Raw genomic sequence first — 25,250 nt, 5'->3', positions numbered from 1 at the left:
TCGGCCTCGATTTATCAATGAACAGAAAATCCGCACGAATAGAGGCCGAACCACTGGCAATTACAGTCACACACCATTACGATATTTCCCAATGAAAGAAAGACGGCCAATCGACACGGATTGCCCGTCTATAAACTGTAAAAGAGTCGTGTTCGCCCTGGTATGGCAGCGGCCCAAAGACCAATCGAATGGGTTTCATTACTTCTAGCAAGATTCGAGTTACAGGTTTGTCATATCTTAGTCTATTTGTTACAGCATACATATATGATACACACATGTATGGTAGGTCAGTATGTGTATTGCTGAATACGTGCGGTACTTGGCCTATTTGTTAGTGTACAAGCCTAACGTTACCATTGGAAGGCTATGTAAAAATGAGAAAGTTAACTCGCAAATACCAAGTCCTTGCTGAAAGGATGTACACCTATAACTGTTAGAGTAAGTGTTGTCAATGCAAGCTTTATGCCACTGGTTGGCAGTGAAGGTTTGCTTGTAATAGACCTAGTGTTACTGTTCGTCCTTTCGTGTGTTTCAACATTCTGCAATTTTTATAAACCAAGGCTTTAGGATAACGTGTGACTTCATTCATCGTTGTATTGGCTTGAACATGGTCTGCTTAACTTAGACCTAAACAAATGATTCCACTGCGGACCTACACAATGGACAGCATTGTCAATCAAAATTTCAGCGATTGGTAAGAAAATGTTCATATCTGTGCAACAAAACAAAAACAATAGATGATGCTGATATATGTTTGTGAAATTTTGATCAAAATCTGTCAGCAGAACAAAACAAGGCCAAGGCCTACAGCTCGTAGAAATTTCAATGCACAGGATGTGAACTGTAAAAATGTGCCAACTGGTGATCACAAGCCTACAAAAATCAGTAAATATTCAACTTCACAATTTGGCTACAGCAAAATTAAGAATCTGCCTAACTTCTTGTTATTGATGTGTAATGCTTCATGTTCATCCTGTCAAACCATGATCAGTTCCTCCATACCCCCCCCCCCTCCCCTCCACCTCCTCCAAAATTAAAAATAAATAGGCTAGGCAAGTAAGAACAATTCTATAAGAAGTAAAGCCTAACTTTTGTACCCAGGTTTGACAAAGCATTTTACAACAGTCCTAAGGGAGTGATCTTACCTGCTGTAAACAACCCTAATAAATTATACAAACCTCTTTGATTTCTTACAGTTTCATACATGAAATGTAAACTCCATGAGCAGTTCTGGAGATTAAATGCATTTGTGGCAAGGAAAAACCTACTTAATATTATTAGCCCATGTGATGTAAGAAAATGGAAATACTTTGTGTCAATTACAGCAATCCAATTTTTGCAAATTTGGATACCATTTGCAACATTGGACACCTTCTATCAGCATTTTGGTCTGCATACCTCTTCATCCTATAGCGTAATACAAAAAAAGTGGGTTGAAAAAAGATTGAATTTCCTGCCAACTACAGGAATAGTTCTATTTTCGGGGTTCTTATTTTGATTTGTCAAATTGATATCAATACCATCAAACTAGAGTACTTGGCAGTTTAAATTGCACAGAATCTTTTGCAAACTATCGATTGCGCTCTGAGACAAAATCTCAGGTAATTAGGGAAGAAAATATTAAATATCCTCACTACAAAATGAAACAAGATGATGATGAAATTTTGTTAAAACTTCAGTGAGAGGAAAACAAATGCAAACACAAAGGGCAAACAATTAAATGGTATTTTGGAGGATGTAGACTGTAAAAGCTAATGAGTGATGGTCACATGACTAAACTATTCACAAAATTTTCAATGTCATATGTAAAAGGAACATCTACCAACCTACTCCCTGTGATTGAACTAATGTGTTGCAATTCAATTTCAGCCTTGTTTGATCAATTTCCGTTATAAGAAAAACAACCACAGTTCCTGTGAGAACACCTGGATATCAAAACCCATAAACTTCTAATGAATAGAGTCACAGACAATAATTTTTCTTTCTAATGCTAATTTGACTCTGACTACAGGCCAATTTATTTTCATGGCAAATCTTGTTTGGTGTAATTAGATCATGCACAGTTTTAAAGATGATATGATGCGAAGATATACATGCAGATCCTGGTTTGGGTTGCTTAAATCAAAGTTAAATTGTATTACCCCAGGCCCCCCTCCCCCTCCCAATAAAAAAAGACAATAAGGGCTGGTTGTCCGAGGGATAAAATCCTTAACCAGCTGAATGGGTTTATAGTTTTGTATGATATCCTTGCAGGAATATTGCAATGCGATTTACCTAACTTATAATGTAAATTTTTTCATTTGCCGTATATCTAGTCTAGTTGCAACATAAAACAATGCTTATTACAAAGTTGAGGCCTACAGTACAGTACATTAAAAATAACTGTAGTTTTTTTTTTTTTTTTCAGTTTTATTATCAACATGTCTCTATAGAAATTTATTTTATCAAGTTGCTTGTTCTTCTTTTGGAATTCAACTTTGGACCCAAATATAATGTGTTTTCTACTATAACAGACAAAATTTAAATTTTTTATATCTTTTCCCAGCTTCCATACTATATAAGCGGTGAGGCCAGTCATGTTGGTGCTGACTTGGAGAGAAATAGAGAATGCCTGATTAAACTAAGTAGGAACTTGTTCTCATCGGTCATCAATGGGCTAGCCAGGTTACTAAAGAATTTGTCACTGGTAAGTTAATAGAAATAATCATGTCCATAGGTAGAGGTGGTCATTTGAGTCACTAGGGAGACTAGGTTTTACGAGTGTTTCTAAATCCAAGTGCTCAGCTGGTTGAACTCTTGCCATTGGAAACCTTACTATGCATTCCACTGTTACTTTTCATCCTATCCTGCAGTTCAGTCTTGAACATTGAAGCAGCTTTTTTAAATTATGATTATGACCAGGGTTATAGCCACGCCGGCCGGCGGCGGCCGGTGGTAACCGCCACTCACGCCTGCCGGCCGGCATTGGAAGTGAATAAACAGTCCACCGGCCGGCACAAAAAAATAGTAAAATGCTTGTGAAATACAACAAAAGTAACAAATTTTTCTTTCCCTTGCCGTAAAACATGATAATAACGTCACCTTTTTCTGTTATTTACCAAAATACCCTCGACCCCCACCGGGGCGTTGCCCTGGACCCCACCAGGGGCCCTTAAGCGGGCCCCTGGACCCCCGGCCGTGAGATGCGAGAGCTTCGCTCGCTACGCTTCGCAAATTTATTTAACCAGCACTCACAATCTCCTAGCTATAACCCTGATTATGACTATTAATTTTTCATTATTGTCATCTTTTACGAGGGTAGTCCTGCTCCTGCTTCCCAGAGGAGCCCTCAATACAACATACATGTATACAATAATATGCAGTAGAAAAACGGTAAACATCCAAAAGCACAAAAAGGTCTGCATTTGGTCCGTAATGTCTTGTAAAAGAACCAGAAAATGATATGCAAAATCAGCTTGCAATTGATCAAGTTAAGTCGTTATGCTGTATGTTCTTATGATATGGATCATGCTAATTAATCAGAGAATAAACTACAGTAACAGATCCAATTCAATTCCCAACATTTTGTCAATCAGACACTTGTCATACTTCCACTGACCTCATTAAAATGCAAAATGAAGCTTGCATAACTGTCGACTTCACACTGCTGCACGGTTTGGTGCTAAAATATCAGGCCAATGGCTTACATAGTTATGTACAGGAGTTTGATATAGCATTGAAATGGATTATCAACGTTATCTCAGAAAGGGTGCTTCATGCTGTTATACCAGCCATCCACTCATGATCATCGGGTGGGCACTGATGGTCTGGTAATTGTTGAATTACACATTGGTAGTCAGATTTTTTTTTTTTTTAGAGACGATAGGAAAATATTTCTGTATGTAAAGGCTTTTTTTTTGAGACATGCAACTGTCCTGGCTACACTTGTGTGTGAGGTACTTTTAGTACGTATGAACCCATTTCTTTTTGTGCAGATTTCAATTAAAACAGATTAGTTTCTCTGCAGTTGGTCTTCTTAGCTTATCAAATTACCACAGGGTATTTGCCTTGAATTAATACCAAAGCCTGTACATGTCTCTTTTAATCAAAGAAAAATGCCAGTGGTTTTCATTATCTACTGGCAAACAGCAACATCCACTGGCATTAAAAGTAACATTCTTAGCTGTTTATACGTTCTAGGTTTGTGTCGGAACTAATCTTTCCATTAAAATTATTCTTACAGTTCTAAGCTACAGTATTGCAAGTAATGTTTTTGGTCATGTGGAAATTATTGTTCTGTGGCTTAAAAAGAACAAAAAATATCATTTGAGAATTTTCGGTTTTCTTCAACGTCACAATCCTTTTTGAACCAAATCCAGTAACTATAGTCCAGTACTATTGAAGCAACATGTCCTAGGTTTTTTTTTCAGAACTAATGTCCATTTTCAATTGTTTTCTTCTGCAGAAGCCATTGACCAGTGGAGAAAATGAAAAGAGCCTTTATCAATCACAACTCATCATTCTAGATACTCTTGAGAAATGTCTCGCAGCGGTAAGCTTGTACTCATTGATATTATCTTCAGTGTGATTCGACGATGTCGTGTAAGGTGTTATCTCATTAATGTTCTCTATGAATCTTCATAACCAAGACCAAATGTGGTCAGAGAATGTCTGTTCTCCCGCCCCCCCCCTCCCTCCCCCAAGAGCTTAGCCAGCTTAACATTTCAACCGTTTTCAAAAGTAGTTTCTTCAAGTTTCTCATAGTTGGGAAACCTTGCTGAAATTCCCGCAAACTTTCTTCGTCGGTATGGGTGACTTTCCACTAAATGGTCGCTTGTGAAGCAGACAGCCTAGCATTCCTGCTACATTTACAGCTACAGTATCTTCCGATGTTCAGTTGAATTGACATGAGTGACCAGTTATTAAAATTTCTAGCATATCTGCCAGGGACAATAAACAAACGACCCTATAATAAACTCCATGTTACTTATGCAAATTGTTTCTGCTTCTGAAGTTAAAATGCAGGGAGTGGATAAACTGTCAAACCTTTTTGTCCTGCTGTTTGAGAGTGTGATAGTTAAGTCTAGCATTGACATGGGTCAATGCTGAGAAGTAAAAAAAAAAAGCAACAGGTTTCTGTTTAAAAGGGTTCAAACATGTCTGATCTGTGCCATTTATACTGTAACAAAACTCAGAAAATGGTTGTTTCCAAAACTATATTTAATGATAAAAGAATTCTTGTTCAAATAAAATCAATAAATATCACAGACCTACTACACAGGGGTTAATGTTTACACTCTACTGTACTGTTATCATTACTTCATGCCACTATAGCAGTCTAAGCCATACTGTATATATACTGTACTGTTTGTTCACTGTTTTTTTTTTTTGATAATCCATATCACTTTTGGCCCACTGCCAGCATACATTTCAGAGTACTGTTTACACTCTGCAAATGAGGGCTGTAAAGTAAGACCTTAAAAGGACATGACCTCTGTGTGGCCTTCCATAAGGCCAGTTAAAAGCTATGTTTGGACTAAAAATTAAAAAGGGAGAAAAAAAGAAGGGCAGCCAAATTCGCTAGGGCTTCTACAGTATAAAATAAAATTTACATTCATTAAGATGATGTAGCCATCTTGTCAATCCAATAAGAAAGTTTGATTTTTTTTTTTTTTAAATATCATAAGTGATTTATAGTTTTGCTATGGCCCAATCTTAACTCAATACCTATAGCATCGCAGTTGCTTAGTCTTCTCAGCAATGTTTGATCATGGAGTATCGGCCCAGTAACTTACTTAAGTACGGAGGGGGGGGGGGGGGATGTTAATCTCGAAGGGTTAAGATGAAAACTTCTATTGATGATGTCACTTTGTGCTCGAGTTTCAAGTCCCAGTCGTCTGTTATTTGTCAACGTTCGTAATTCCTTAGTTTTAAAGACGGTCTCTTTTGATTAAATTTGTCTACTTTCAAGTTTACAGTAATATATACTCACAATTTGACTTTTCTATACATTCCGTGCATGCAGTTATATGTCGTGTAAGTCATACAATGTGGTAATAGTAGCAAAAACAGAAAGAAAGAGTAAAATATAATGTATGACCGATGAACATATACATATATGGAACATATATATGTGTACATGTAGATATATATAAAACAAGGAACTACTGTCTTTCTTGCTACATATTACAGCAACCAAAGGACACCACAAGGTCGGACGAGACCATGCTGGTGAAGACGCTCCTCCCACAGCTCTGCCTCCTCTTGAACTACGATTCTTGCGATCATCTGTTGATCTCACAACTCAAGACTTCGGCAGCCAGAGTCCTCTATGCTCTCAGTCTTAACAATTTCAATGCGGTCTTCAGCAGGATATCAGCCTGGTACGTCGTAAAAGGTTTAAAGTATATAACAGTCCACCTAGTCAGTGTCGTAATAATTACGTCACAGTTTTAATGCTGGTGCTCACATCAACGCTCCGGTTCAACATCTTCCTTTTGGGCATGAGATGAAATCGTAACCTTTGCAAATCTTATTGGCATCAATGTTTATGTACCTGTGTGGGTGTGTGTTTGGGCATGTGTGGGTGGTGCTTTGCTTCGTAAACAGGGTGTCAAGAAGGGAAACATGCATCGATCACATTTCTTTCCCATGATGTCCCATATTGAGTTTCAAGAAGCCTGTTGGTCGTCATTAAGGTCAAAGGTCATTTGAAGTTAGTAGCGGTCGAAATGTGAAAACATTGTAAACACAATATCTCAAGAAAGGAAAAACTGGATTGATCTCGTAGTTGGCGTATGGATGCCTTATTGTTAGTAGATGAAGCCTATTGCTTTTAGTTGAGGTCAAATGTCATTTGGGGTCAGTATAGGTCAAAAGTTGAAGGCCTTGTAATCGTGATATCTTAATTAGGGAAGCTTTGGTTGATATTCATACTTTATGGATACTTTATCGATATTCATGTAAGTTGCATCCCTATATTCAGTTGACGATGCCTGTTGTTCTTGGTGACGGTCAAAGGCCATTTGAGGTCAAAGTTTGAAAATCATGTGAACTTGATATTTCAGGAGGGGCAATCTTAAAGTGCAGGAATCCTACTGTAGAGTTTAATAAAGGTTACTTGAGAGCAGCAGGGGTCAAGATATCAATACCTTAGATATTCAAAGTCTCAAGTGGGGAAATTAGGATGGTTCTCATTGTGAGGATACCTCATGAATAATTATTTAAAAAGAATCCCTAGCCTGTGGAGAGAGGGTCGTAGGTCATTTGAGGCAAACAGACATAAAACCAAGTGGAAAACTTGCACGCACAGTGTCTCGAGACGTGACTCAATCTCCAGGTACATCTGGTGCATAAAGAACACAACTAAGTATGTTATAAAAACCTTGGCTCATTTGTCGCACTTCTCGTTGTAGTTAAGGATTCAGCAGCCCATTCACATTTGTAACCGAGTTCAAGGGCAAACTTGAAACGCTCGTGGTATCACGTCACACACGAATGGAAAAGACGCTGCACTTGAGCGATGAAGTGAATGCCAGTCTCAGAGACGTGGCACGATAAATTGTTGGATGTTGGCAATAATAATTAGGAGTTACGTAGTGAACCCTGTAACGCTGGAGATGTAAACAATTTTTCTTGTTAAAACTGCCACACACTGACTGCCCGAAGAGTACGGCCTGATTCAAGTCGACTGTCGTGGCCTAGTTTTTTTTTTTTTAATTAGTCGCCGAGTCGCAAGCACACACACACATACTGTCCGACTGTCCGTGACTTTTTGTGTTATGACTGTGGGGTTCAGTCTGATCAAGTTCAGCCGGGCTGTGTGGGTTTAAAGTCATCGTAAACACATATGCAGCAGAATGGTGAAAACATCTCATTGAATATTTGCATACTTTGTACGGTATATTTCTTAACTGGCAGATGGTCTTCCATCTTTTGGATTTCATTTTGAGATGACTAGAATATATCTTGTGGAGACATTCCTTTTTGTTTTGAACATTGTTCATATTTTAGTTAAGTTGGGGGGAGGGTGGGGGTGGGAAGTTGACAAAAACTGAAAAAATCTGGCCTTCCCTTTTTGCATAAATATATAATTTAGCTACCTGTCCCTAAGTCCATTCATAATGTTGCAGTTATAAAATCGTCTGGCAATCTTAAGGTCGCATCATATGTAACCACTCGTATGGAGACAATACGAAACTGTCATGCATTTCATAATTTTTGCAGTTAATCATCCATGAAGTATTTACGTAACATACAATTATGCTTTATAGTGTAGTTGAATGCGAAGAACTAACCTTCATTTTGACATTGTCGAAATCGTAATGATTTGAATGTTTTCCACTTTAGTTTGGAGAGTTTGACAAAAACTAGCGACGAAGCCTGCGATGAGAGTGATATAGAGCTGATACAACACATCAATGTCAACCTGGAACGGTTGATCAAACTTCTCAATGGTAGGTCTTATAAAAGCTTCCTCTGATGGGGTTACTGTGCTTGTAGGTGGTGGGGTAGGGGTAGGTAGCGATGAGCCTGCGACGAGAAAGATATAGAGCTGATACAACACATCAGTGTTAACCTGGAACGGTTGATCAAACTTCTCAATGGTAGGTCTTATAAAAGCTTCCTCCGATGGGGTTACTGTGCTTAGAGGTGGAGGGGTAGGGGTAGGTAGGGATGAGCCTGCCACCAGTTCTTATTTATAGTCACAAATAAGATCAGACCGGTTTGCTTCGAATCATTATTCCGTTTAAGTCTATGATCAGCTTACTCTCTCTCTCTTTCAAAATGATGCCAGAGCTGAGGAGAATTTCCACCTAAAATTCTTCTATGATAATGTCATGGAAATGTGCAATTTGCAGGACCAATAAAATGTGGCAAATATATAGACAAACCATCTCAGAAAATTTTGTCTGGGTGCTTTTGGGCTGCCTTTAAGTTTCTGCTTTTGTTTTTCTGGCCGTTTCTATGAAGGTATTCATATCCTGGTATAATTTAATCGTCTCCACTCTAGAACCCATCTGCGGCGACGCTGGTTCTTCTTCACGACAAACGGAATGTTTGTAAAGATAATTAGATAATGTAAATACACTTGTGAAGAGGAAGTGTTGCAGGATGTGTGAGGGCTTAGTTAAGTTGATAATGGAACACTTCCTGAAGAAGACAAAGGAACAGGAGTGAAAAAAGAATGTCTAAGAAGAATGTCTTATAAACCAAAAAAACTAGTTTATGGGGATGCACAGGAAACGAATATGTAAACAGGTTTAACTTCTCTACTGAATGTATACAATCACCATAAGTATCGGTGTTAAATGTTGCCTCGGGTCTAAAATAAGCCTTCGGTTGGTGGGTGTCTCTCACTTCCTAGCTTGGCTGTCTGCCAGGCTTGGGGAAGGAGGGTTGACAGCCTCAGCTTCTATTGCTGAATGTGAAAACCTCTCTCCATACCAGGGAGATGCTATTTCCTTCAGGTAGATGCCAGTTGAAGTGGAAGCCAAAGTTTTTCATTGCTTCCAACGAGACAACAAACAACATCCCTTTGTGTACAATCAACTAGTCTATTGTTTAGCCTGTTGTATGTTTTGCCAAACAGCATTTTAACGGATAAATTCTAATATCAGTTAAAAAAAATTTTTTTATTAAAATGAAGTACTGTTTATGCTGTGTGTATACTGCATCACACTTCAAAGTTAAGATATTCATGGATTGTTTGACAAAATATATCAGGGGATGTAAAAAAAAAACAATAAAAAATGCAAGAAGACTAGTTACCACGATACTTCCTTCTAGACAAAGCCTCCAATTTGGGATAAAAGATGAGGTTGTTTTCTATTGTCTTTCAGAAACAATACCAAAGTTTTTCATGCTGAAGAAGAATTCCATGTCCACACTAGCAGTCAGTCTGGAAAAGGTAAGTCTTTTTGTTGATCTTTCTCCACCTTTTTTGGTCATAAACAAATCTTGCATCCCCTGTATATCTCAAGGACAATTTTTTTATCTCTGACCATTTGATTCACAAAAGTTTTTAGAAAACATTTGCTTGGTCCGTGTCATTTATTTTTAATTTCCATTTTCGGAATGGAAAATAATCACCTCGTTATGATAACAGCGTATTCTGTTTGATACGAAATCCGTTAAACAACAGGGTTTTAATAGGATGACTGGTTTCGGTAGAAACGGATTCACAGTCTCCGATCTGCCCATTTTGCATCTGATTTTTGTGTACCTACATCTTCAGTCTTACTTGCTTACCTGTCTTTACACAACAATCGTGCTCTTTCTACCATATATCCAAATCTGAGTACTAAAGTTCCATGTTCTTTGAAGTAGCATCATCCACTATATCCCTGGTGCCAAACCTTTTTTGTCTTTGTGACCCAAATTTGCACCCACCAGTGGTGGATATTGTGACCTGGCCGAGGGGTCTCTGGGAAGGAGGAGTTACCCCTCCCATTTTGAAAAATGATGATATTCTGGAGCATTTGGAAGGAATTTATGTAAAAATATGCTTCCACTTTTATCCCTACAAATATTGGTAATTTTACTTACTCCCAAAATTTTTTTTTTGGCTTCCTTCCAAATATTTTTTGTTGACACTTGGAGAAAGGGTCGCGACCCCAACTTTGAATACCAGTGTGTGCTATATAACAATCTTTTATATTTATATATTCAAGTGATCGTAATTTGATCTGATATATCCTAGAAGCAGGATACCTTTCCTATGTGAAACCAACAGTTGGCTCAGATTGCAAATTTTCCTGTCATTAGGTGCGTTCTGTAGTTAGGGTTGATCTCTGTACCCACACCAGTGGGTTGTTGTTGTTCTCAAATGAATAGAGCCTTGCCCATTGTGGTTCTCTGTCCTTCATCCCATTTCATATATTTTCTCCTTTACGTCCTCTTGCAGGCGATATGGAATTGGATGGACAATTACCCCGACGAACTCGTGAAACTGGAACAGAATGGAAATGTAGAAATAAAGAGTGAGTATTATCGTGTGAGAATGTGTGAAATTTAGATTAATATTTAAGGATATCAGGTGGGAAATCGTTTGAAATGGGTGTGCAGTATAATAAACGCTATTTCAGGAAATTCTTGCTCTGAGGGGAAGAAATATATATATTTTTTAGGTATTGTTTTGCACACTGACCTCCCAATCATATTGAATTATCTGACTCATTCAGAACACTGCAAACTTTTTGAAAGCTGTAGTTAGTTACAAATATTTATTCTTGTTTCAATGCTTAGGTTGTTGTGACAGGTTATTCCAACTAGCTGATACCCACCCTGAGATGCAGTCACACAAAAAGAAAAGTTCTGTCTGGCTTCTGCAAGTCATGCTGCTGGTACTCTGTCCGGTAAGTTTGTCGCAAACAGACAAGAAACTTCATCGGTAATGAAATACAAGTTTATATATCTCACTGGAAGACGTTAAAAGAAATCGGCATGTTGGATTTAGAGCAGCTTGAATTTGGTCGGCAATCATTACTAAATCATTCGCAAGTGTTACTCAAAAAAGTTAGTTTCCTGTCGGTCAAAATATAAAAAACACTGGTCTAGATTTTTATGATCCATATGAATATTGATGAGGAAGTAATTCATGTTTTTAATTTGGTCCTCTACAGAAACCTTAAGGTTCCATCGAGATTGTTAATTGTTCAGTGAATGTATTACAAGTTGCAATGAAATGAAAAAATTTCTTAAAATCTAATTAGTTTGAAGTTCAAAATGGTGATACAAAGTGATTATTTAATCAAATGTTAGCGACTGACAATTTGCGGCAAAATGATAAATTTGATCAGGTATAATGATAAATCTCATCAATTCAACATTTGACAACAAATCGATGAATAGCACTCACATTGGAAAGTCATCATTTCAACATTATTTTATGATGATTATTACATGTATAAGTATAATGGGTTGGGAGAAAAAAAAGATTGTGAATACCAGGACAGTTTCTTTTGTACTCGGGCCGTGTCACCAAGAAAAACTATATTTGAAAGTCGACATTTTTTCAGTATAAATAGTGAAATTTTTTTCTGCTCTGATTTTAGTTACTGTTGAACAAAATTGTGAAACCAAATCCAGCAACACAGCAACCACCACTGCAGAAGCTCTTCCTCGATAGTTTACGCAAATGGCTCTGCGCGACGAGTGGCAACAAACAACTGACAGAGGGCGCTGTTGTGGCGTGCGTCAAGCTCTGCAAAGCCGCTTCCTACGTCAAGGAGAAGACCGATTCAAAGCTTTACGAAATCGCTTTCTCGATGTTGACGGATCTCAAGGTACGTCCCGTACTCCCAAGTTTCTATTCGTCTCTTTATTTATTGATTGATGGTAAAATTTTGGAAGATGGGTAGATGTTGGTTCTGGAGAATATATTTGTCAATCCTATGGTTGTGTTTCCATGGTAATGTTTCTCGGTAGAAAAAGACAGGATCGTTAACTATGCAGTTAAGATTATTCGCTGTATCATCATAATGAATGTTTTATATACCTGAAGAAAGGTCTGATGCTTTTTAGAAAGTTAGAAACAGGAATCCTTAACCCAGGACTAAGGTACTTTCACTTCTGTAGCTGAGTGTATCTCAATTTAGCCTGATCTGCCTATCAAAATCTGCTTTTAAGTCATTATTCTCATCAAGTCATTAGGTTAGTCACTATTCTCGGATTTTATTGATCGAAATTTGATCTTAAAATGGCATGATTCATACAACTCTGTTACAAAATGCGCTGGATTATATCTTTGTTTGCTGTTAGACATGGAAAGATGAATTATTGGGCTTTTGTTTAGTCATGTTGGAGTCTGTTTATCAACTCAACAATCCCTTTCCTCAGCTTTTACTCTTCAACCCGTTGAAACCGTTGTCTCGTTTCCAAGGCGACGTGGGCCTGATGATTGAGTTTGCAGTCGCCTGCTACCATCTACGACCGGGTTACCCCGATCACTTTGCAACCTGTCTCTCGGCCAATGCCCCTCCATACTTTGCCGTGGTCTTAGTCCGGGCTCTTCACACCATCATCACAAAGGTGAGTTCCGTTTATTGTATGATTTTCATCTTTATCATGTCCTGAGAACTTTAAGACGATGTGAGGGAGTCTCTGATACGGGACAGCCTCTCTTGTTTGGTAGTTATTTAAGTTACAGAACCTGCAGAGTGTGCAACACAATGTTATGATCCATTTCATCGATAAACTTGCAAGGAATTAAATTTCTCAACAAATTACTTGATACAATCGTTTGTTATCAATGTGTTACGTACTGTGACATGTCACACTGAAACACTGCAACGTGATGGAACGTAATATGTGTGGGAACTCAATATGTGTGGAACTTAATATGTGTGGAAATCAATATGTGTGGAACTTAATATGTGTGGAACTCAATATGCATGGAACGTAATATGTGTGGGAACTCAATATGTGTGGAACTCAATATGTGTGGAACTTAATATGTGTGGAACTCAATATGTGTGGAACTCAATATGCGTGGAACGTAATATGTGTGGGAACTTAATGTGTGGAACTCAATATGTGTGGAACTTAATATGTGTGGAAACTCAATATGTGTGGAACTTAATATTTTTGGAACTCAATACGTGTGGAACTCAATATGTGTGGAACTTAACATTTGTGGAGCTTCACAAGTGTTCAGTAGTACTCCATAGGAGGATAGATAGAAGCAGGTATAAAGTGTGTAATCAGATGATGTGAGTGCCTTTGCCAAGCATATATATATAAATATGTAGAAATAATGCTATTGCCTTCTGGTCAAAGTGCGTTTGGTAGAAGTTTGCTTCCAAAAAAAGGATACAAAAAGCTGTTACTTTTCAGGTATTACCTCTTCAATTGTTTTTGGTACATCCTTCAGTATTGTTTTATCTCTGTCTGTCTTCATCTTTTTTAATCAGAATAACATGCCGTGGTGGCCGAAGATTGATAAACTCTACGCAACCGCCGAACAACTGAGGAATCTGTTTGCAACGATGACGAAAAATATACAGCAGGGTTCCTCAAAGTACCCCCCAGTAAGTTGTAAATCTTGTATTTATAAACTAGTTTTGATTTCTCCAACAATAAGGGAGAGCATTTAACCAACTTTTATATGATGGACCCCAATGATGTCTTTAAGTCTAGGATGGTGAAAGGCTCGATGTTTCGGTTTTTAAACTTATGGCCAAATCCGTGTTTTTTATCAAAATATTGTTTGGTTACTGTCTTACCCTATATTTCACTACCCCAGTGCATTCTTGTCGAGTGAATTAAATGTCATATTTACTAACATAATATGACTAGTTATGTAATAAGACTAAGATAATGTTATATATATATGTTGTTGTGGAGTACTTCTCCTTGTATGAAAAGTCTGCTTAGAATATTGTCTGAAGAGTAGTTTTGCTTTTGATTCAACATATTGCTTTTATGTATGAAATAGATGACTCAAGAGTTGAGTCACAGTTGTAATATGTTTGTACAGTCAGCTAACGTACATGTGGCTCGCAGTCAATCCCATCTTTCAGTGGTGGTGTCATATTGGTTTCATATCTTCTCATTCAATTGCTGCTTTTGTTTATATGTATTATTTTTTCCTTCATAGTCACTCACCAGCCTTGTTAACAGTATCTCTTTTTCTAGTGCCCTTTCATATTATGTTATTTTTCTACCGTACTGCGTCATGTTTTGTTCTGTGTGATAATGTGAGAGATTAATTTGAATTGAATTGACAAAGGCCTAGATATCTTTCCTCAGATGGAATCCTTCCACATGAAAATATGTACATCATACATTGATAAATTTTGAATTTTACGTCTTATATTAATCTTCTGATGACCTTGTGCATTATTCATATCTCTATGTCGGTTATAATTTAAGAACCCAGCCTATTCAATCAATCTTTGTGTGATATCGATCTGCATTTGCCTATTTTCATAATCTTTTGTACGGTTCTTCCCCCAACAACTTTTCTCTTTTCCTCAAACAGCTGAGTAACTTCAAATACAAAGTCGGGTTAAAGTCTCGAGACAAGCCAGGTGAAGACTCTCCCTACCCCGTCCTTCTGTGGCTGGTCAAGCTGGTGCATGCTGATCCAAAACTTATGTTATATGTGGTAAGTGAAAACAACAAATCTATCAATATTCATAGGTAGTAGATTTTGAAGCCTTCTAATGCATTGCAAGATGTTGTGTTTTTGGTTATTTTTGGATCCTATCTGCTACTTGTAGAGGTGTCACTCTCTTTAGCAGCTATCCTCTCTTTAATCTCTAATCAGTTCCACATCTCATGTTTTATTGTGTTCCTGACCGTGCATTTGCTAAGCAATGTTACCCTTTCACTCTCCCCCCAGAGCTGATGAGCCCGAGATTTATTATATTGTTTTTCAGCATACCATTCTTTGATCCAATCTGTAATACCTACACAGACCTTTTGCAGTAACAAAGCATTTTGTTTAGTTTTTACTCTCTTTGATACAACCAGACATGAGCATTTTCCGCGAATTTGCCGAATATCCGTGATTTCTTTTCTACCTCCGAGATTTACACCTCTCAATTTCTGTGAATTTCTAACAACAAGAGTTGTAACATTTGATCCGTCGTTCTCATGTTTTTCATTACCTATGTATATCCAACCTGCAGGTGGACAAAAACTTTTATCCTAACACACTGTAGCATACGCAAACTGGAGCTATACCGAAATTTTTCCGTGACATCTTTTTACCCCAGGCTCATCACAGTACAACCTAACACCATTTAAGTTCTTCTTGTATTGGATGTTTTTTTGTAATTTTTCTTTCTCTTTGAAAAAAAACTGTCGACCCACACAATTTTTTTCCTGGGTCGTTTAGGATTCATATCTGTCCATCCATGCCTGGTTGTTCAGGTCAAGTTATATTGTCACTGATGCGGTTAGATTGGAAGCTGTTTATGTATGAAACCTCCTTTGCAGAATTACAAACTGTGTTTATGTGAGGATGGCATTTGCTTCTCTACCTGTAAAATATATGTTTAACGTATTTTAGCGCCATGTTTTAATTACTGTAAGGCAAGATTTTTTTATTCTCTGTCTGAAATGTACACTGCTGGAAATAAGTAATTTGTTTTTACAGCTTAACAAAGACAAATTTTTTTGTAATATTTAGGTTTTTAGATGAGTTATCCTTATTTAAATATGTGCTAGAATCATTTACATAGGAAAATGATTGCTTCATTATTTTTGAAGAAACAGTCAAGTGTAAAAAAGGCTACCCCAATCGGGTTATCCCTTTAGATGTAGACTAGGCCTAAGCTTTAGCTGGCTGTCACCTTTTTTTTTGCATACAGTAAGTATAGATGTCGTACATCCAGAGCTGTTAGGCCGCTACAGAGACATCACTGCTCTGTATGTGACATTTCTTTCATTCTAGAATCCATGTGTAAAAGTAAGTTGGCCTGATGTTTTGATCCTGAAGGATCTTCTAGTAGATCCTGCTAGGATCGAAACGTCAGGCCAACTTACTTTAACACATTCTCTTACACAGGCTCTCTAGTGGATAAGCAGTTTGCTAACAGTTTTATATTATTTTGATTCTAGAATCCAGACAGACAGGGGCATGAGATACAACAGAGTACGCTGCAAGTAGTTCAAGGCTTGATGCAGCTGATGTGTCAAGACGGTGCTAACGTCCACGCCGATGTAGCCATGTTAGCTAGCGAGGCCTTACTCACCCTCCATAAACCAGAAAACGTGGAACTATGGAACAGGGAGGCCCCGATCGCAACCTTCTGGGACATCAGGTGAGGGAGAGAATATTGTAAAGTCATCATTTCAAAATTAGTATTATGATTATTACATGTACAAGTATAATGGGTTGGGAGAAAAAAATGGGTGTGAAATACCAGGACGGTTTTCTTTTGTACTCACCATGTGTTACCAAGAATAACTATATTTGGATATGATAAGTTTAACACTGAATTTAAATTTTGTTTTTTATTACCAAACATCGATAAATGCTTTAAACCAGTTTGGTTGCAGAATGAATCCCAGGATCCCCACTTTATTTAATGAGTTGTTTAGTCTATAGACCCCCCCCACCTAAGCTTTAATTTGATGCTTTAATTTGAAGTCTAAGCTGTGCTATGGTGATCTTTCTCCATTCTATATTGTATATTTTAAGTCATTTAGCCTTTGAAGAAGATCCTTCTAGGATCGAAACGTCAGGCCAACTTATTTTACACATTTATTTTAAGTTGTAATAGATTCATTTACTGTTTGGAAGTAACCTTAGGTTAGTCAGTTGGTGTCGTGTCATGCGGTAAACAAATCAGTCGATGCTCAGCACAAATTGGCCTTGAAGTGTGCAAGTGACCTCTTGTACAACACCAGTACCGAAATGCAGGCCTAGAAAAAATTTCACAATTCTCGATGCTTGCTTAACAGTGCAAGTGCTTAAAATATCAACAGGACTAAAGTCAAGTTTTCAATGGCATATTTCTTGAATTACAGCACACATAAATTAGTACAGGCCTTTGCCAGCAGCACAACAATATTTGCTTATAATTAGTTAGTAACACAGCGCTTTATGTTAAGTACGAAAATCGTACAGATTCCTCGGCTGATGATTGTTAACCGACTTACCGTGTGTTTATGTTCTTCATGTCTATACCCACAGAAAGTGCAATTTTTTATTTATTTTTTTCTACCGGGAAATGGCAAAGCCCACAGGCATTGAGCCAGTAACCAGCCCATATTTGAGGGCCTGCAGAGCCTAGTAAAAGCCCAACAGTTTTGACTAATGTAAAAACCACTCTATATTTCAGGGTTTGATGTGAAAGCCCCTTGAGCTGCGCATAATCTTTTAAATTAATGAAGTAGGTTTCATTGACAACTGAATATTCCCTGGGTATTATTATTTTTGATGGCATCATCTTCATAGAGTCGATTTTGATCCATGTAAAAATCTCTCCTTTTAACCTTATTTTTGTTCCGACCTCTTAGAGAGCAAAAATAACTCTTTTATCTATTGTCTGTCCCACAGTTCACAGATACTATTCTCAGTCGGCCAGAAACTCCTTCTACAGCAGATCGCTAACACCACTGATATCTTGAAGTGGTTGAGCGAGGTGTTGGCGCTACGCAACAGCTTCCTGAACAAATACAAAGATCAAAGCACGGCAGCCAGTAACATTCCACGCACTAGGGATGCTCAGAACAAACTAGAGGTAGGTTTGATTAGGAACATGATCACCTTGCATTGAGGGAGTGGGGGGGGGGCAGGTGGTGACTTAAAAACCCCAGGCCACATGTAGGAGGATTTGGGTGACCTGCAAGACAACGTCATGCAGAAAGGATTAGAATAGAAATAATAATACCTGCTTTTTGTTTTTGAATAAGATCAAACTGGAGAACACAGCCTATAAACATTCAACAGGGTGACCTTCCCATATTCTAGTTAACCTTTTAAGGAAAAACACAAAATGAAAGGTGACAACAACCAAATCAAACAGTTGTCATCATGTAAGGTGTATTAAGGATTTAACGACTATCTTTCTGGGGGATGGGACGAGCATTTGTTGGCAGCATTGCACTATTTACTTGAGTGAAAATGGAAGAAAAGTAAGGGTAACTTTTCTTTGAGCAGTTCAGTGACATAAAGATAATAATAAGAAGTGCAACTTAATGTCCTGGGTGAATTAACAAAGGTCAGTGTGCTACAAGAACACATATTTTCTTTACGTTTTTATAAAAATGTTTAAAAAATTTGTTTTTACCTCTTCATTCCAGTGTGTTTTCTTCATGAATATCTGGAGCACTGACCAGGAGGCCGTATCTACCGCCCTCACTTGCCTGGGACAACTCTGCGAAGAAGCTGAAATATGTTGCGGGGCAGACGACTACGCCCTGACGCAGGTCGTTCCAAATTATACCATCTATTCTGACATCGCTGACCTGGTCAGGATAGGTCCTCAAGGTAAAACCCAGATGACATCTTTGTGGTAGCTTTATAATCCATCCTCAAGACAGGATTATTTTTGAACCTTAAGGTCCTTGGTTAATATTGGTTTTTTCCATTGCAACCTTTCATCTCACAGCATAATCACTTGAAAGAAAATAAGCTAAGTTTACCCCCAACATCCCATTGCCAAAAAGTGCCCTCTTGCTTTAGTACCAATTTCTGCGTCTTAACTACCTTGTACCTCATACCTTCCTCTTCGCTTACCTTCAGAGATGGTGGGTAACTGCTTGCCTACCTTACAGACGAGTTGACTAGTCCCCCCTATCCCAACCCCACCCCCTCCACATGCCTCTACTCTGCCAAGTGTACATATTAAAGATTACCATGTGTTGATTCCACATATCTTTTTTCTGCTGTGCTTTAATACTAACTACGTCAAATTCGAAATGTTGGAAAGAGAATCGTATGCAAGGAGAATGGTTTATGGAAGTTATATTACTCTCTGAATGTTTTGTTTTGTCTCCCTGCGTATCATATGATAGATAATGTTGCCTTCAATTTATTCATTCTTTTTCATGCATCATATTCATTGTTTTTCATACATTCCATCATTTGCATGCATAACTACAAAGCAAAGGGTGTATGAATATGTCTGTGATGGAGGGGAAGGGGGAAGGGAATTTGATGGGGCAAGTGAATATGCCAGTAAATGGCCATGTTGGTAAATGTTGGGTGTAAAACAAAGGTTGGATCCAAAACAATTTTGCTCCTCCTCTCACCCCCCCCCCCCCTTAGCAGGAATTCCTCCGTGTGATGGAACTGTTGCAAACCACAACCTCTGTAATGTATATCAACAAGATGTACAAGAATGACCTTGCCATGTTTTCATCAAACCAAGGAAAGTGATTTTTTGACAATTTTTTATTGCTCTGTTTCTTCCTTTTCTTCTTTCTATTTTCAGAGAAAACTGCGATGAGAAGAAGAATTTTTTCATTACTTAGGAAAATAGAGTACGTCACTCAGGGAAATAGCCAGGTAAGAGAATAACCCAGAAAAAGCCAGGTAAGAGGGTAGCCCAGAAGTAGCCAAGTTAAGAGGGTAGCCCAGAAATACCCAGGTAAGAGGGTAGCCCAGAAATACCCAGGTAAGAGGGTAGCCCAAAAATAGCCAGGTAAAGAGAATAACCCAGAAAAAGCCAGGTAAGAGGGTAGCCCAGAAGTAGCCAAGTTAAGAGGGTAGCCCAGAAATACCCAGGTAAGAGGGTAGCCCAGAAATAGCCAGGTAAAGAGAATAACCCAGAAAAAGCCAGGTAAGAGGGTAGCCCAGAAGTAGCCAAGTTAAGAGGGTAGCTCAGAAATACCCGGGTAAGAGGGTAGCCCAGAAATACCCAGGTAAGAGGGTAGCCCAAAAATAGCCAGGTAAAGAGAATAACCCAGAAAAAGCCAGGTAAGAGGGTAGCCCAGAAGTAGCCAAGTTAAGAGGGTAGCCCAGAAATACCCAGGTAAGAGGGTAGCCCAAAAATAGCCAGGTAAAGAGAATAACCCAGAAAAAGCCAGGTAAGAGGGTAGCCCAGAAGTAGCCAAGTTAAGCGGGTAGCCCAGAAATACCCAGGTAAGAGGGTAGCCCAGAAATACCCAGGTAAGAGGGTAGCCCAAAAATAGCCAGGTAAAGAGAATAACCCAGAAAAAGCCAGGTAAGAGGGTAGCCCAGAAGTAGCCAAGTTAAGAGGGTAGCTCAGAAATACCCAGGTAAGAGGGTAGCCCAGAAATACCCAGGTAAGAGGGTAGCCCAAAAATAGCCAGGTAAAGAGAATAACCCAGAAAAAGCCAGGTAAGAGGGTAGCCCAGAAGTAGCCAAGTTAAGAGGGTAGCCCAGAAATACCCAGGTAAGAGGGTAGCCCAAAAATAGCCAGGTAAAGAGAATAACCCAGAAAAAGCCAGGTAAGAGGGTAGCCCAGAAGTAGCCAAGTTAAGAGGGTAGCTCAGAAATACCCAGGTAAGAGGGTAGCCCAGAAATACCCAGGTAAGAGGATAGCCCAAAAATAGCCAGGTAAAGAGAATAACCCAGAATAAGCCAGGTAAGAGGGTAGCCCAGAAATAGCCAGGTTAGAGGGTAGCCCAGAAGTAACCAGGTAAATAGGTAGCCCAGAATAAGCCAGGTAAGAGGGTAGCCCAGAAATAGCCAGGTAAGAGGTTAGCTTAGAAATAGCCAGATAAGAGGGTAGCTCTAGTAATAGCCAGGTAAGAGGGTAGCCCTAGTAATAGCCAGGTAAGAGGGTAGCCCAGAAGTAACCAGGTAGCCCAGAATAAGCCAGGTAAGAGGGTAGCCCAGAAATAGCCAGGTAAGAGGTTAGCTTAGAAATAGCCAGATAAGAGGGTAGCCCTAGTAATAGCCAGGTAAGAGGGTAGCCCTAGTAATAGCCAGACTATTTTGGATATTAGTCTGGTGTTGAATCTAGTGAAGAGAAGGATATGCAGATCTGTTATACATACCTACCTGCCGTTCATGTTAATCATAGACTCTACTTTTCCCACCGAATTCCTTCACATTACTTTCATCAATGTTCCTCTGTTGACAAAGTGTGTGAGGGCTTTTCCTTTGATCCAAAAGGCACCATCCCATTATAAAAGGCAACCGAACCCAATCCCTTATTCTGAACTATTTTGTACTAAATAATCGCATAATCATTAAGGTGTTAGCTTTTTGCCCAAAAAAATTGGCCAACAGGCAGAGATCAAAGGAATGACCCTTCTGTTCAAATCTGTACATTAGGCTACATTCCTGGCTATGTATTCTTATGCGAATCACTATGCCCAGCACCATTACTCAGTGTGTGTCTCAGACAACAGCAGGACTGACGTCAACTCTCTAAAGCAGGGGTGGGCAACCTTTTTAAATGAATGGGCCAGATATTAGGGGTGAAAAATTGACTGGGCCGCACCTAACCAACGACCTGTTGTTGATTTCAAACCTTTGATTCCGAGGACTTTCAAGCAATAGGTGTGTGTACTTAATCTGTATTCACAGAAACATTATGTCAATACAGTACAGTTGATAATTAATGGGGATAATAGGCCTACCTGACAGCATCATTAGTGCCAATTAATTCTAAGCAGCTAGCTCTTTTCTTGTGATGATATAAAATGGATTGATTCCTTTCCTTTTTCTTGAGACATCTCACAGTCTGCAAAAAAACACTGGCGGGCAGCATGTGGCCGGCGTACCGTAGGTTGCCCACCCCTGCTCTAAAGTAATGTTTACATAGCAGAACTGGCCGTTTCAAGGAAGCATTAATACAATCAAATCAAATACTTGCTCCACTGGTAGGCTTTCATACCCGATTTGTCAAGTGGATATGGGATACTCCCCATTCTAGTTTGGGCGTGATTTAAAAATGTCAAGGTTCTGTCTCTGTCTATACCAGGCTTGGAGGGAGACCTACCATCGCTGGATGAAAACCATCACGATACAAATGATGAAGGCCAAGGAATGTGATGGCACCCAGGATACCAGGGGCAGCATCAGAAGGAGGGGTTCTAGTTATACGGTGCAACCAACGGAACAACTGTTTGAGGTGAGGAAAAGAATGGGCATTATTTAAGAAGACTTGCTTTGATAGGAGAGAAGAGTAAAAGTAGTATAAGGCGTTACAAAACTGAATATTATTTTGAGGGGTGAGTAACATTGTATTATAGGAGATTGTGTTAGGGGCACAGCAATCGTGAGAAAAGAAGTTTGCGTAGGTCAGGAGAAGGATAATCTTCGTTTACCTTCGAGCCCTGATTCACACGATTCATCTCTTCCCAGTCAACAAATGTAAAATATTTTTTCATCTGCACCTTTTGAAGTTTTTTGCTTTCTTAATTTTTTTTCATACAGTTATGTATGTTTCTTTTTCATTTTCATTGCAGACCTGGCAGAACATGACAGGTTTTCTGTGTGCCCTCGGAGGGGTCTGGTATAAGCCTCATACCCCCAGAGTCAGGTAAGGGTCATATACTTTTTTTTTCTCCTTCCTATTTTCCCATAGCTATGGACATCAAAAAAAAACTCTAAAAATTACAAAAATTAATAATACCAAAAAATGTATTTTCAAAGAGTTAGTATTCATTAACAGGACAAATAATATTAAAGTTGCTCTATTGTGTATTTGTGTTTACTTGGAGACTTTCATGAATTGATTCAGATTGAGGGAGGAGGAAAAAATATCTCTTTGAAAGCTCTATTTTTTTTCAAACTCTGCTGTTTAGTTGCACTTTGTTGTGGTGAAATATACATATAAAAAAATGTCATAAGGTTATTGAGGCTCAAATTTGTGGGAGGTAAACGTTTAGGTGAGTGGATGGTTACATATATTGTTCAGCTTTGTGCAAAAATTAAGATTTGGTTTGGAACCGAGATATTTTAATAAAACAATCATAATAATAAATTTGCTGAAATTAAAATTTTCGAGCAAGGAAGTATTCAGAGGAGTGGATGTTTTTTTTGATAATTTTGTTTATAATTTTTTTTATAAATATATTTTGAGATCAAATTGCCTTGTGTTTTCGTATTACTTGCCTGTGACAATAAAAAAGCAAATTTGAACTTGAATTATTATTTTTCTTTGAAGGTTCCCTGCTAAAGTTTATGTTACGTTTTGAGCATGTTGAATGTTATCGCTTTTAAAAAAGTGAATCTGTTTGCAAAAAATGCTGCTACAGTACTCTCGCTATGAATTTAACATCTTCTGTCTCTTTAAGTTCTCTAAAGAAGGTGTGCTTAAACGTTTTAACCTCCCATTTTGTAAATTTCAGATTAGTCTTTGTCGAAAGACCTAATCATTACAACCACTCACACAACAGGTACCAGTATCATTTCGTTTAAATTACTTCAAGCCACTTTTTAATACCAAAGAAGCAAGAAACATGCAGAAAAAACCTCATGTATAAACCAAGCAATATATATATATATGCATATTCATCAACTTTTATAGGGGATACATAAACCCATAATAATATTAACCATTCTTCTTCATCATTTCCAAAAGGCTGCTCGACAATTTGTATCAACACCACCACCACCGTCTAATAAATTTGGCATTTTTAATCCATGGTTCTTCCATTTAATGCATAATCCGTCTCGACCACGCATATATCATATTCCCGTTATCATCAAAGCATTATGGGTAAATGAGTTTACTAACTCGGATTAACCAGTTCCCGCCATTCCATTAGAAAGCTCTTCATTGGGAAAGACACACAGGCCCGTCCCTACTCCCTCTTCCCCCTACCCCTACCCCCACCACAAATACACAAAGCCTGGGTAAATGACTTAAGCAAACAGACATGATCCTGGCATGGATCGTTGCATGGTTTAGCTTGAAACACTCACATTAATTCTGTTAACAATGTAGAATTAGTCCTGCATGTTTCATTTTCTTGACATTGACAGATACAATTTTGTGCAATTTTCATGAAATTTTGTTTTCTGACATAATGATATATATTTCTTCCATCATCTTTTCATAAAAGTTACTAACAATAATTCATGCATTCATATCCCTGGGTATTATCTAAAGATATATATTATGTTTGCTTGACCAACCTTTAAACTCTGCTTTCTTGCTATCAATATTTAACTGCTGTTTGTGAAACAGATTATTTTATTTCTTGCCTGCCATGGAAGTTAACTTATCTGGTTTCTCTCCGATTTATTTAAATTTTATTGCATGCATTTTTTTTAAAATATTGACTTACTTGAATTTTTGGTATAAATAGTACTTTTTTGCAGGTTTTGGGTTTAAATTGGCTTTGATCGCAGTTCCACTTATTTAACACATATTCTGTTCATTTTTATTTGTTTCATTCATTCAATTTCAAACTTTAACCAAATTTAACAAAATTAAGTAAAACTACTGTAACAGCCTGTGTAGTAGCAGGATTCGTGTTACCAGTTGGGAATATCATTTCCGAGGCAAAAATCTAGTAGGATTTGCTCCTATATGAAAAAAAAGTTCACACTGTGCTTCAGTGGTTGACCATGTACTCTACCCATTTCACATAAATCTAGGGTTCCTTTAGCATGTAACGTCACAGGCTTTATTCCCTCAACTACGGCACAAGCCTAGCACAATAAGAAGTTATACTTTAAAAAAGTCCCCCGTGCATATTGTTCTCCCGATGATGCAGAGTTTGTGGTTATTTTGTGGGCACTTTTAAATGTGATCTAGAAAAATGTGTACCACAGACCCCCCAAAAAAGAAGAAATAATGGTTTGATTTAAAGTTGAAGAGGCCATTATGTCTAAACCATTATCAACCATTTTGACAGGGTGTTCTGCCAGAAAATCGACAATGGGA

At 38.2% G+C, this 25,250-nt stretch overlaps 1 protein-coding gene across 3 annotated transcripts in view; it reads left to right on the top strand.

Moving 5' to 3' along the window:
* Positions 1-25,250, top strand: part of LOC139980611 (neurofibromin-like) — a 68,043-nt gene continuing 42,793 nt past the window's right edge. Inside the window, exons 1-19 of one of the 3 annotated variants that reach the window (XM_071992372.1) lie at positions 1-225; positions 2,546-2,686; positions 4,445-4,531; positions 6,172-6,362; positions 8,329-8,435; positions 9,822-9,889; positions 10,886-10,961; positions 11,227-11,336; positions 12,036-12,266; positions 12,820-13,011; positions 13,893-14,009; positions 14,963-15,088; positions 16,549-16,751; positions 17,993-18,176; positions 18,739-18,925; positions 19,872-19,945; positions 22,335-22,484; positions 22,822-22,895; positions 23,707-23,754. In XM_071992372.1, coding sequence (XP_071848473.1) covers positions 163-225; positions 2,546-2,686; positions 4,445-4,531; positions 6,172-6,362; positions 8,329-8,435; positions 9,822-9,889; positions 10,886-10,961; positions 11,227-11,336; positions 12,036-12,266; positions 12,820-13,011; positions 13,893-14,009; positions 14,963-15,088; positions 16,549-16,751; positions 17,993-18,176; positions 18,739-18,925; positions 19,872-19,945; positions 22,335-22,484; positions 22,822-22,895; positions 23,707-23,754 — 2,429 coding nt within the window. In that variant the 5' untranslated portion in view covers positions 1-162. Of the gene's footprint in view, positions 226-2,545; positions 2,687-4,444; positions 4,532-6,171; positions 6,363-8,328; positions 8,436-8,514; positions 8,586-9,821; positions 9,890-10,885; positions 10,962-11,226; positions 11,337-12,035; positions 12,267-12,819; positions 13,012-13,892; positions 14,010-14,962; positions 15,089-16,548; positions 16,752-17,992; positions 18,177-18,738; positions 18,926-19,871; positions 19,946-22,334; positions 22,485-22,821; positions 22,896-23,706; positions 23,755-25,250 lie in introns of those variants that run through there. The other 2 variants (XM_071992373.1, XM_071992374.1) reach the window with 2 other exon arrangements.

Source organism: Apostichopus japonicus, chromosome 15 (assembly GCF_037975245.1).
Source record: "Apostichopus japonicus isolate 1M-3 chromosome 15, ASM3797524v1, whole genome shotgun sequence".
NCBI lineage: Eukaryota > Metazoa > Echinodermata > Holothuroidea > Aspidochirotida > Stichopodidae > Apostichopus > Apostichopus japonicus.
Note: the sequence above shows the minus strand (reverse complement) of the source record. Positions and strands in the feature narration are given on the sequence as shown.